We start from the raw sequence: 14,329 nt of genomic DNA, 5'->3' as shown, positions 1-14,329 counted from the left end.
CCTCTCTCCATTTTGGGGGATAGGCAGAGAGTAAAATTTTACTGTCAAGAACAGCATTAGCTTGGTACTAGAAGTGTACAAAATTTCTCTGGACTAACTCATTTAGACAAGTTAGGAGTCTATAATGTCCAATCCATTTGCAAATTCACTTACAATAGTCCTACTGCCCAGGAGTTCACATTTTGTAGACATCTAAATTATACAAAACATAAGGACAAACCTCTATTCTCAAAACATATCTCAGTTAGGCTTCTCCCGTCAATGGAGAATTCTTCTTCCTTTCCATTAGTTAATACAGTTTCACAGGCTGGTAGAAGAACCTTTGCTTTCCATATTGATGAAGAATGCAGATAATAGAGAGACTTTGATGATTGAACGTACATTTCCCTTCCATATACTAGTCTTAAGTTAGCTTTGTAAACCAGGTCACTATGAACAAACAGATTGGAAGAAATGGATTTTAGCTGGGAACAAACGTAGTGGCTCGGTCTTAGATGAAAAAAATCTTACGGAACCCACATATACCAATAGATGGTTTGAGGGATGAGAGAAGATATTGAGTGAAAGGCCAAAAAGTGATCAAAGTCGGTAGATTAAACATCAATGAGTTTTGCAAGCACAAGTTCTAGTGAGAAGTCAGATCTTCTCTCTCTAACTAGCTTCTTTCTCTAACAAGTGAATTTTCAAGATTTCCCAATTGTTTATTTCTGCTTCTTTGTTATTCTCTTTATCTATATCCTTAGATAATAATTAGAGTCAGAGTAACTCAGCCATGAAAGTATTTGCTCTTCAACGACTCTTCGATAACACCAAACTGTCTGGTAACTGTTATTTTTTTTTGGTGTAAACGGAACTGCATAGAGGAAATAGAGGAGTTCGTAGAATTTCTAGGAGCTTTGGAAAGCTGGAGTCTACTTTCTTTATAACAATTTTTGATGGTGGCTAGCATTCTCAATTCTGAAGATACAACAGTACAATCAAAAACTAAGTTGAAGTTGCTGCAGATGCAACTAAGAAGCAACAATGTACAAATGGCTCCATAGAAGCACCTTAGAGAGATATTTTGGGAAAGATGATAATGCTCAACTTCATTTCTGAGAGAATGTACTCGAATATATACACATTACTAGTTCCTTATACAACTGCCAATTAGCTGTCACTAATCTAATCCACTAACTACTTAACTAACTGTATAACAGACAAGTGTAACAGACTAACACTAGCACTAGCACTAACTAATTATGCTGACTCAGCATGTATATACAGATAAGTAAATCTCAATACCTCCCCTCAAGTTGGAGGTGTGCTCTTCACATCTAACTTGCCAAGTACAACTGAATGTCTGAGGCCTGTTAAGGCCTTAGTAAGAACATTTGCTAGTTGATCAGTTGTGGCCACATGATGCAAGGACACAAGACCTTCATGAAGCTTATTGCGCACAAAATGACAGTCCACTTCTATGTGCTTAGTCCTCTCATGCAACACAAGGTTCCTGGCAATGTGAAGGGCAGACTGGCTGTCACAAATTACTACATATGGTTTAGGAGTTGACACAGTCAGTTCTTCAAACACTCTGCTCAACCAAACCAACTCACGTACAGGCTTCCTGAAAGACCTGTATTCTGCCTTAGCTGAAGATAAGGAGACAATTTCTTGTCTTGGATTTCCAGCTGACAGAGCTATTGCCAACCAAGTCAATGTAACCTGAAATAGATCTTCTGGAATTTGGACAAGCTGCCCAGTCAGAATCACAGCCTGATAGTGCAATCCAGACTAATTGAAAGGAGGATCCCTCAGCAAATGAAAAGCTACTCGTAAGTGAGGTTCTCTGGGATCCTGCATGAATTGGCTGAAATGTTGTACACCATAAGATATATCTAATCTGGTATTTGTGAGGAAATTAAGCTTTCCCACCTGTTTCCTATAGTAAGCAGGATCTGAGATAGGCTGACCTTCCTTGGCCTTAGTTTCAGTTTGGGATCAAGAGGAGAAGAGAAACAGGGACAGTCAATACAATCAAATTCTTTCAGAAGATCCAAAGCAAACTTTTTCTGGGAAATGATGACCCCATCAGCTGTATACGACACCGCTAATCCCAAAAAGTAGCAAAGTCTGCCCAAATCCTTAATTTTGAACATATTTATGTAAGAATTCTTTTAAAGCTATGATCTCCTAACGTTATCTACATAAACAGCCACAAAAACAATGGAGGTCTTGGATTTCTTGTGAAATAGAGAGAAGTCATTGACTGAGTGAACATATCCTGCGAGTATAAGGCTTCTGTGAGTTTCTCATACCATTGTCTACTAGCCTGCTTTAAACCATATAAGGATTTGTTTAACCTGCATACCATGCCTGGAGTGTCAAGAATAAGGCCGGGAGGTGCTTCCATATACACTTGTTCATGTAAATCCCCATGAAGAAAAGCATTGTTTACATCAAGTTGGGAGATTTCCCAACCCTTTTTCACAATAGTGGTCACAGTTGTCATCTTTACAACTAGGGAAAAAAGTTTGTGTAGTCTGTCCCTGCTTCCTGAGTGAATCCCTTTACTACTAATCTAGCCTTAAACCTCTCAAGTCTCAATAGTGCCATCTGCTTTGTGTTTCTACAAATCCCAACCCTTTTTCACAACAGTGGCAATCAAAGACCTGACAGTTGTCATCTTTACAACTAGGGAAAAAGGTTTGTGTAGTCTGTCCCTGCTTCCTGAGTGAATCCCTTTACTACTAATCTAGCCTTAAACCTCTCAAGTCTCAATAGTGCCATCTGCTTTGTGTTTCACTTTGTAGATCCACATGCAACCTATGGCTTTCTTGCCTGTTGGTAGGGGAACTAAGTCCCAAGTGTGATTTGCATTCAAGGCTTTAAACTCCTGAGTCATGGTTGTTTGCCAAGTAGGATTAAGGGCCGCTTCTTTATAAGAAGAAGGTTCACTATCATGGCGCACATTTTGTAACATAACTTGACTATCAAATGTTAAGCATTAGGGTTGAGGTTCTGATTTTGTGAAAACAAAGCACTTAAAGAGAGGGAAGTGGTGTGCTGGTTGGTAGTTTTGGTAGGGCAATAATAGTCTTGAAGATAAGCAGGGGTTCTATGATTTTTAGTAGACTTTCTTGGGACATGAGTTTCATCAATGAGGTTTGGAATGTGGTCCAGGGTGTCCCCAGTGGGAATGTACCACAATGTCATGTGAATGTACAGAGTTGTTATGTGAAGAACTAGTGTGTGTGATACACTTTCTTGATCACTTGAATGAGGTGCAAGCACAAACATATCATCATAATCAATAGGATGGGAAGAAGGATTTGAATGATGAACAGGAATTGAACTCAAGAACTTATAAATCAAATTAAATAAAGCTTCTTTGGGAGAATATGCAAATGGAAAAACATTCTCATGAAACATTACATCTCTTGAAATGTGTGACCTTTTAGTAGCTAGGCTTAGTACCTTGTATCATTTTGTTCCAAATGGGTACCCAACGAAAATGTGATGTGTTGTCCTAGGTTCAAATCTGTATCTATGGACTTTTGGTATTGTTGGGTAGCAAAGGCATCCAAAACTTTTCAAGAAGGAATAAAGAGGTTTTCTCCCATAAAAGACTTGAAAGGGACATTTATCCTTCAGATGGGTAGTAGGAAGTTTGTTTATGTATGAGTGGCTATCAAAATGCACTCTCCCTAATATCTTTGGGGTAAATGTGATTGGAACATTAGGGCTCTGTGTTATGAATCTTTAGGGAAGGATTGATTCACAGGGAGATATATAAATTCAACTCGTTAAAGGGAGGCTGAAACCTTAGAGTTCATTAAAAGAGAGAACTCCGATCTCTTCAGCTCTTAAAGGGAGACTGAAACCTTAGAGTTCAATGGAAGAGAACTCTAGTCTATTACTTTTTGCTGAAATATGACTTACTGATTTATTCATCAAAATCCCCTTTAAATATGAGTCTTATTACGTCAATGTGAAGTATAATTCTTATGAAAGTAGGAGGCCTATATCCTATTCCAAACTAATAACCATAGCTTAACCTAATCCTTATGAACTGTGAAACATAAACCCCATTCTAGAATAATAAATAAAGTTACTTAAATTATAAATATATTATCAAAATAAATAAATTAATATTACTTAAATTATAAATAAATAATAAATAAATCTACTTAAAAATATAATAAAATACTAAAATTAATTGACTTCCTCGCATCCACAACATTACTCCCCTTTAGGTTGAAAGAGCTTGTCCTCAAGCTCAAATTTTAGGCCAATCATTTAGAAGATCTGGAATAGTATCAACTTAATTATCCAATTCCAGCCCTAGCCAATTTATCTTGAAGTTGGCATTGATAAATTTCAAGTCTATCAGCTTGCTGAAGCTTGACTAATTCGCCCATCAAGTTGTCACTTTCATGAGGTCTAAATCACTCAAGAAAATGTTCACAACGGTGTGCCAAAATTAATGGGTTGTTGATACCGTTAAAAGTAGGAAAATTCATTTTGCATAACTTGGTACTATCGAATGTGAATTACCACTTGTTGGATGATTCTTATCTGCTAGTTGAATAGGTGGTGTATTGCCTTTAGTAGCAGGAATTCTTGATCTATTGGTTGCTGGTTTTGTGGAACCAACTCCCAATCTAGACAATTGTTCTTGGATGACTTGGACAATTCTTTACCGAGACGTTGTTCCATTGCTGCAATTGTAGAGTCCGTTAGGGTTTCTGTAATGCACATTCTTCTTGAAATTTGGAACTGATCTCATCGCTCATTGTGTTAGGTCTAATACCAAATTGTTATGAATCTTTAGGGAATGATTGATTCATAGGGCGATATATAAATTCAGCTCGTTAAAGGGAGGCTGAAACCTTAGAGTTCATTAAAAGAGAGAACTCCAATCTCTTCAGCTCTTCCCGAGATTGAAACCTTAGAGTTCAATGGAAGAGAGAACTCTAATCTCTTGCCTTTTGCTGAAATATGGCTTACTGATTTATTCATCAAAAGCCTCTTTAAATAGGAGTATTATTACATCAATATGAAACCTAATTCTTATGAAAGTAGGAGACCTAAATCCTATTCCAAACTAATAACTATAGCTTAACTTAATCCTTATGAAACTATGAAACATAAACCCCCTAGAGTAATAAATAAAGTTACTTAAATTATAAATAAATAATAAATAAATCTACTTAAAAATATAATTAAATACTTAAATTAATTGACTTCCTCGCATCCACAACACCCTAATTGTCTCAACCATGTATTTATGTTTACTTTCAACCGCACCATTTTGTTGTGGTGTGTAAGGACAAGACTTTTGATGGACAATGCATTTTGACAAAAAGAAAGAAGTGGCTTCATTGTCTACAAATTCAAGACCATTGTTTGATCTGATGTTTTTCAAGGTGGTGCTAAACTGATTTTCAATCATGTAAAGGGAAGTCTTGATCACTTGTAGAGCATTGCTCTCACAACTTAACAATTGTGTCCATGTGGATCTGCTATGGTCATCCACCGTGGTGATGAAATCTTTGTAGTTATCATGAGTAGGCACATGGTAAGGCCCTCGCAGATCCACATGTAATAGCTCAAACACTTTGGTGGATTCAGTGGTTCTTTGGGAAAAGGGCAATCTAGTTTGTATTGCCATAGGGCAAAGTGAACATAAGAAAGGTTGTTTGCATGAAAAATTGGCAGGTATTGAGGTTATGATTCTCATTTTTGCAGAAGGAACATGACCAAGACAAATTTACATCATCTCTGTGAGACAAGTGAGGAGTCAAAACAAAATGTTCATTCTTATTGCTTAAAATGGAGTTATTTACATTTGAAAGTGAATGACATGAATGAAGAGAATGAAAAGAAGATGCTTGTTTTCAACATTGGTAGAAGCATCAGCAGTGGAAGTAGCACTACCATTTCCCAAGCATCTTGAACACAAGAATTTGATACCATCCCTACACTTACCAATCTCTTGAGGCCTCTTCATGGAAGGGGCCTGCAACAACAAGTAGTATCAGTAAACAAGACAACAATACCTTTGAGGTTTGCTGTGAGGGAATGGATGGAAATCAAGTTAAACTTGAAAGATTGCACATACAGCACCTTATGCTAGATGATTTTAGGTGTAAGTATCACATCTCCTAATTCAATACTTTCACTCTATATCGATTAGGTAGGCTTATCAAAATAGCATATGGCAAGGTCTTAATGTTGGTCATAGAAAGTCTGTTAAAGGTCATATGATTCGAAGCCCGCGAGTCTAATATCCATAAGTTAGATTTTGATTCAAAATGTCTACATGAAGGTTTGCCAAAATCAATTGAGGAAGTGCAAACCACAATACCTGCTAAGTTCACTGAACCATTTCCCAAGTTGAGGTTGTTTGCGTGTTCTCCTGCACTGTTCATCGGGAAGTGATGCAGCATAGTCATAACATTACGATATTGTTCCTATGACAGGTTAATGGGTTGATCATCCTCCTTTGTCTCAGGTTCCTCCCCTTTTGCAAACAACATATCGATTGGCATCCCATGTACATTTGCCACAATGCATTTTCCTTTATTTATATTGATGAGTTGGATTACATTGAAATTCTTAGTGGCATTGAACTTTTGATTGTGATGATCTGATTGGGGCTTTGGTGCAGGATATCCAATCAACTTGTAGCAATTTTCCCTTGTGTGCCTCGTCCTTTTACAGTAATCACAAAACAACTTAGACTTGTCCACATAGTTGCCCTTGGAGAGGTTTCCAATGTTACCATTAGAGAGGTAATTTTGGCTATGATTGGAAGAGTTTGCTGTCCTGAAGTTTCACGTCCCAGATGAGCTAGCATAAGTGCTGTAGAATCCATGTTCATCATGTTGTTAGGTAGAAACTCCCTTTGTTTCTCCTTTTAAATCAGAATTGAGAAAACTTGTGCCATAGAAGGCAAGGGAGTCATCATAAAGATGTTCCCCCTCACTGCGGTGTAGACTTCATTCACCCCCATAAGAAATTGAATTTATCTACGATCCTGTTCTGCCTTGTTTGAACTTTCCTTCCCTCCACACACACAAGTGCAGGTACAAGGATTTCTGTTGCTTAAGGTGCTCAATTCCTCCCATAATTTCTTCATTCTCAAGTAATATGTAGGGATGTCGAAATTACCTTGAGTCAAATCATTGTTTTCCTTCTGAATCTGGTAAAGCTTTGCCTTATTAGTCTGATCATATCTGTCCTCGAGCTCTCTCCATAATTCCATTGAATCATTGACATACTATACACTATCTCTTTAGACAGAGAGTTCAAGATCCAGGAAGTCACCATGTTGTTGCATCTCTCTAACTGCCGGAATTGGGGGGAATTGAGCTCTTGTTTCTTACATTCTCCATTAATAAAACCTAATTTGTTCTTGTAAAATAGGGCGGCGAAGAATACTTCTTCTCCAGGATCGGTATCCCATTCCATAAAAGGGAACTGGAACTATCATTGTACCAAGACTATCGGTGGGATGCATGTACAATGGATTGCTGGAATCAACTTGTCCATTACCATTTCCACTACCAATAGACCTTTTGTGTTGCTCAATCGCCATGTGGATCGATCGAAACAATCAAATTGACTGGATATGGGAAAGCTCTAGTTCAAAACCTACAATTATGGGTTAATCACGGCTTTCGACGACGAAGGTTCGAGAAGAAAACAAACAGAAGAACCTGACGACGACACCATATCAAAAACTAAGTTGAAGTTGCTGTAGATGCAGCTAAGAAGCAATGCACAAATGGCTCCATAGAAGCACCTTTGAGAGAGATATTTTGGAGAAGATGATACTACTCAACTTCATTTCTGAGAGAATGTACTCGAATATATACACATTACTAGTTCCTTAAGGCATCTCCAGTCCATAACACCAAATTTTACACTATTTTAGTGCAAACCATCTCCAACCCACTACACTAAATTTTACACTAAAAAAGAATATTTTCTTTATGTTCTTCTCTCTTTAATATTATATTATTATATTTTTATCATTTATATTATCAAAAGTTTTATATAGTATAAATAATAATAAAATAATCAAAAAGATATTTGTAATTGATGAATAGTCTTACACAAAATTTGGTGCAACACTATTCACATACTAAAATAGTGTAAGAATTAGTGTTGGGTTGGAGCACTAAAACACCTAATTTTACGCCAAAATATGATTTGATGTTGGATTAGAGATGGTCTTATACAGTTGTCAATTAGCTGTCACTAATCTAATCCACTAATTACTTAACTGTGTAACAGACAAACACTAGCACTAACCAATTCTTGCTATAACTAATTATGCTGACTCAACATATATATATGGATAAGTAAATCTCAAATAAGTACCAATTCTAAAAAAATAACCCAAACTATCAATAGTAGCATCTCTTTGCAGTGATGTAGGTACCTTTGATATTCAAGGTTTTCCTAATTCTGCAGCTATTATCTTGTTGTCCAAGCATTTCGAAAACCCAATTGAACAAATGTCCTAGCCATGCCTAGGATTCACTATGATGTAGCCCTTGGATCCATCTAGCCCATATGGGCTCTTTCCTTGTTCAGCTCAACTCTACCTTCAAAATTTTTTGTGCAGATGGATAGTCTTTGTAAAGGTATTGATGCGATTTCCACAGGAATGCTAGATGTTAGTGAGTGGTAGCGTGCATAGTGTGATCTCTAGAATAGTATATATTTTGGAGTCAGGTATTATGTAATGACTTAGTCTCTCGAAAGTCAGTCATGCTATATACTCCTCCCGTCTTGATTTATGTGAAGATATTTGATTGGGCACACAGTTAAAGAAAAAAGGGAAGATTTTTGAAATTTGTGGTCTAAAACAAGTCATCAAAATTTCTACGCTATAAATCTTCTCATTAAGGGTAAGATTGTAAGTTTAAAGTAAAATTATTATTAAATATAGAAAAATTTCCTTATTTTTAGGATTGACTAAAATAGGATAAGAGTATCACATATATTGGGACATCGAAAGTAATGAGAAATAGTGATTAAAAGTTCTCAATGGGTGATTTCCATGTTTTTATCCAATGGATGTATCTTTCCAAAGATCGACTGAAAATTGGGATTAGGATGAAGTGGAGTACCTTCTTTTGAAAGTTTATAGTGCTGACATCGTGTAGTTATAAAATGGCATGAAAGGACATGCGATGAGATCTCAAGTCTCATTTGTTTGTACTTAATGGAGGTTTGAATCTGAATGGTTTAAAGCATAGGCCATTAAGTGCATTTGTTTCAGTAAGATTTAAGCATTTAACTAGGGGTATTTTGGATTGACTTTCTTTAAGTAGCTTATAAGTTAAAAGCTAAAAGCTAAAAGCCATAAGTTGGTCATATCCAAGTTCTGACTTTTGGTTTATTTTTGTACTTTTTTGGCCTAAAAGTAGGTGCTTAAAAGCACTTTTTGTCTTTCTCAAACACATCTAAATATAAAAAAGAGCTTAAAAGTCAAAAGTGATTTAAAATAAGCCAATCCAAACACCCTCTAGGTCTTTATCAACCACAACCACAACCACCACCATTGTCAACCATCTCTGTCATCACAACCACCACTAACAACCACCATCATTGCCAGCCACTACCGTTAGCCATTACCACACAAACCTATCACCTCCATCATTATAATTATATCCATTGCCGCCACCTCCGTCACCATCGCCGCCTCCACCACCACTATGACCAATCCCTACTACCAACCAACTTAACCATCCTAGCTAGTACCGCCGCCAATTACCACCATCACATCATCAACCACCATACATTCTTTGATCACCAACGTAGTCACCGTCGCCACGACCTCCACCACCACTATCAAACACTACCACCACTACGATCAATCCCTACTGTCTACCACCCCCACCATCACAACTAGCACCACTTCCAACTACCACCACCACATCGTCAATCACCACATTTTTCAGGCTTTACCATCAACACCACCAACCAATTTCACCATCACAACCATTGCCTAATTGATTAAGGAAGTAAAGAAAATAGTTGAGTGAAGATGAGAATGAAAATGATAGAGTGAGGTAAGAAGGAAAAGAAGTACAGGAGGTATGAAACATTTCATTTTGTTCCTTGCATTCAAGGGTGTGGTTGAGTGGTCAATGAAGTGGGGGAGAATTGTGAGTTTAGCCTTGTGATTTTTTCCCATTTGTCTAAGCCTTGGTGGACAGAGTTACCCAATGCTTGTGCTGGTGGGTTGTAGCAGGTAGACCGGTGGATTAAGTCGAGGTGTGCACATGTTTCCCTGGACATCATTGTCACTAGGAAAAAGAATCTTTTTATGCCTTAAATGGAAGTGTAAGAATAAGATTTTTTTATTTTGAGAAGGTGCATTTTGCATAATTTTCTGCTAGGTTCTTTTTCTCATCTTTAGAACGATTGTTTTCATTTTCTTATAAATAAGCTAATTTTATCAGAATTTTCATTTTGGCATAGGAATATTTTTCCTCATATTCACCTAAAATTGGATGCTTTGAGTAGTTAGTAAATGTCTATATCCTAGGCATCTGAGAATGTTAGGACTTTGAACATTGACTGAACTTGTCAGTGTATGTTAAACCTGTTCTTTCATTATTAATCTTCATTTACTTGTTCCCTCAGCATTTCTCTTTCTTTACATGGAAATCAAGAAAGTTTTGTTTGGTCGTCATTAAAGATAGAGCTAGTTAGTACCTCAAATGTCTGAAAGTGAGGCAGCTTACTGAAAAAACTCGTATTAGCCAGAAGAATATGAAGGAACAGTTAATTAAACAGAGAAAAATGGGCTATCATTCTACCATTTTATTGAGGTCTTGAAAAGGGGTGACGTAAATTTTTAAAGAGCTGAATGGAGGATAGAACTAATATTGAGGGAGGTATTCCGAAAATAAATCACGTCGAGTTGAACCAAAGAATGGCCATTCTATTTGTGTAGTGTAGGTGTGCCAATTATGTTTTCTAATTTGTTGTTCCTGGTAGTACATGCTCGCATGTTCTGGCTGAAATGTTTGTCTTGTCAGCAGCTTGATAGATCTTATGCCAGATTACTAACAATAATTTTCTGGGATTTTGTGCTGGCTTTAGGTATATCCTTAAAATTACTATCAGCCGTGGTTATGCTGGTAGCATAGTTGAATATCAAGACTTCGTGGTAACATTCTCTTTCTTCCTTTCATATTTTGTCAATCTTAAATAGTTGACATATCTTATGATGTCCTAATTACATATGTTTCTTTCTTTCCATTTCTTGAATTTTTGGAGTTACTAAATCAATCTTGTGTTCTTGGTTGCTTTATAAAAAAAAAGGATATAGATACTGGGTATGTTGTTGTTCTTGGTATCTTTATCGAACATATACACCCTTTTAATAGCCTACGCTCACCACTCATTTAGTGTAGCACAGAATTTGATCATCTAGTCTATTAGTGTTTACCCCTTTCCTTTGAATACTAAGGGCATTCAGAATTCATCCTTCATCACAAAGAAGAAAAAAAGTCGAGGGAATTTTGGTGGAACCACCAAAAAGGAAAAAAAAATCGGGAGAAGGAGCAGGGTTGGATATCAGATAATAGTTTCTGCATCTCAATTTCTTTTTCTAGTTAGTTTCCAATTTAAATCTGTTTCATGGAGATCTCGAGTGTAACTATATTGAGTATTTGCTGAGTTATTTATCTGACTTCTTTGATTCAGGTGCGCAACTATAGTCCGCCTCCATCAATCAACAATAGTATTAAGGTAATATTCCTTTTCAATGTTTCAACATTTACATATAGCATTGTCACAGAGACATGAAAAGGAAAGTAATTTAAACAGCTTGCTGGGTTGGGTGTAAATGACTCAAAAGTTTGACTAATGAGCATGGTACTTGTAACAAAATGGCTGACATGGTGATTATATTGAGATATTTAGATCTGAGGAGAATTGCACTGCTAAGGGACTTATTGGTTTCTTTTGTTTAAACTTGCAGATGGAAGTCGGTATTGAAGATTGCCTCCATATTGAGTTTGAGTACAACAAAAGCAAGTGAGTAAAATGTTAAAAATATTTTGTGTTTGGATTTCTACACTAATCACCGTCTCAATTATTACAATGTTGCAATCTTTACTGAAGTGAACTAACTCCTGGCTTTAGATGTTTTGTTTTAGCACGAGGGGAACAGCTTTGGTTTAGTTAGTGTGTGTTTGTGTGTGCTCTGATCCTGAAAAAAAAAAACATGTTCTGTATATGTTGGTCGTCTTTTTTTTTTTGCATGGAAGCATCTATTGATTGTTAATGCCTTTCCTAATGTGCATTATAATTCATAACAGGTATCACCTGAAAGATGTTATCATAGGAAAAATATATTTTCTCCTTGTAAGAATTAAGATAAAGAACATGGATCTTGAGATTAGACGCCGAGAATCAACAGGTTCTGGGGCAAATACCCATGTTGAAACAGAGACGCTGGCCAAGTTTGAGTTGATGGATGGTGCTCCAGTCAGAGGTATACTCCGTCATCTTTTAGTAGTTGAGCAGTCATCTTCTTCGTTGACTTGTGGTTTATATATTGTTGATATTTGTGCTCGATTGACAGGTGAATCAATACCCATTAGACTCTTCCTTAGTCCATATGAACTGACACCAACATACCGCAATATCAACAACAAATTTAGTGTGAAATACTATTTGAATCTTGTTCTTGTTGACGAAGAGGACCGTCGGTACTTCAAACAGCAAGAGATCACAATGTTTCGCCTGGAAGAAACTTCCTGAATGAATGAAGAGATATTGGCATAGCTATTCTGCATCTATCTTTGTATTCTGTGATTTCTTTATGCGACTGAGATGGCCAGTCTCCCAAAGGTGCTAGAATGTCTTTTTATTGGTAGATTGCGACATCTGGGAGAAGATACTTGCAATTTGTATAGAGTAGGCAGTTGTGTACATGAATATTGGAGTGGGAATCTCTAGTTGATGTTTTGAAATACATGGGGAAGGGACAAGTGGTCAAGTTAAACCGCAATAAGGAACCTACTTTAGCTCGTACTCGTTGATGAATTGGATATTTTGATCTTGATTACTACTAATTTTGTTGTTGTCTTGTTGTTTCCTTACTGCTGTTCTCCAACAATGGCACGATTGACTTACATTGTTTCCTTGCATCTATTTTGTGTCCTTTTCTAGCGTCCTATGAAAGATGTTCCGTCAGGGAATCGCGAGTACCATTCAATTGATTTTGTATTTTGTAGTTTCAACATGTAATTTAGTGTCTGTTTCCAGCTGCCATAAGCCATCTATGGATGCTTTTAGTATTTTCTTATTCGTGTGCTCGTAAATTTAGTTATGCTATTCTCATATTAAAACAGATGAGTTTAAATGAAGCAACATGAACAATGTGGATTCATTAAGTTGTTTCAGATGGTCTTACATAGAACAACACAAGATTTGCCAATCCAAAAATGTAAATAATTTAAATTTTGTTAGTTCATTGAAACTAGTGGACATTTGAAAAATACACGCAAGTTTCGCTAATCAAGATAGATAGAATTAAGATAGTACCTAAGTTATGTTAGGCTTGGCATAACTTGTGAACAAAGCAAGATTTGTCAATTCAGTAGTACTTGCGAGCAATTTAACAAGATAGATAAAATTAAAATTTACTTAAGTTATGCCCGTAATTTTTTATTCTTGCATGTGTATAGTGTCGAATCCATATTTCACAAATTCCTTGAAGGAGACTCTTTTAAATAGTGAACTCAAATGATCAATTCCTTAAAACATTTCTTCTGCATAGTTGGTCCTTGAATTTTGGAGTGGTGGTTTTTTTTTTTTTTCCACTGTGAAATGTTAACCATTTTAAATGCTGACAATTTTTTTTTAATAATTGGAACACAACAACCCCATCTTGACAAAAAAATAGTGTGTCTCACATCAATAACATTAATTTGTATCAAGTATGAAACGGTCACCATTAGCAAGACAATTTATGTCTATTGATCGACAACTTATATTAAAGAGGATGAATTACATTGTTTATAAAAACTGTAAGTAACTAGTTATGTATTAATCAATCCTTTCAAGTCTGCTTGACCCTATGACAAATTTCTATAAGTAGGTTTTTTCGGATGTCTTAGCAATTAAAAGGTTATTTGTAAATTGTATTGGTGGAAGATAACATATGTAGAACTAGTTGAGGTGTACGTTAGTTGGTCCAACACCACAATTATAAAAATTGTTAACTCTAACCTCAAAGCCAATTCATTCGTTTAGAATTAATTAGACTATATGGGGTTGTTTGGTACAAAAATTAATAATGCAGGGATTA

At 36.3% G+C, this 14,329-nt stretch overlaps 1 protein-coding gene across 2 annotated transcripts in view; it reads left to right on the top strand.

The window, feature by feature from the left end:
• LOC102577746 (vacuolar protein sorting-associated protein 26-like protein) overlaps positions 1 to 13,166 on the top strand; it is a 21,443-nt gene extending 8,277 nt beyond the window's left edge. The window contains exons 8-12 of one of the 2 annotated variants that reach the window (XM_006340407.2): positions 11,110 to 11,176; positions 11,716 to 11,760; positions 11,993 to 12,048; positions 12,333 to 12,508; positions 12,599 to 13,166. In XM_006340407.2, coding sequence (XP_006340469.1) covers positions 11,110 to 11,176; positions 11,716 to 11,760; positions 11,993 to 12,048; positions 12,333 to 12,508; positions 12,599 to 12,777 — 523 coding nt within the window. In that variant the 3' untranslated portion in view covers positions 12,778 to 13,166. 2 annotated transcript variants of the gene reach the window in all.
• Positions 13,167 to 14,329: the final 1,163 nt, after the last annotated feature.

This window comes from Solanum tuberosum, unplaced genomic scaffold (assembly GCF_000226075.1).
Source record: "Solanum tuberosum cultivar DM 1-3 516 R44 unplaced genomic scaffold, SolTub_3.0 scf00018, whole genome shotgun sequence".
In the NCBI taxonomy this organism is placed as follows: domain Eukaryota; kingdom Viridiplantae; phylum Streptophyta; class Magnoliopsida; order Solanales; family Solanaceae; genus Solanum; species Solanum tuberosum.
The sequence above is the reverse complement of the archived record's forward strand: the minus strand, read 5'-3'. Positions and strand labels throughout refer to the sequence as shown.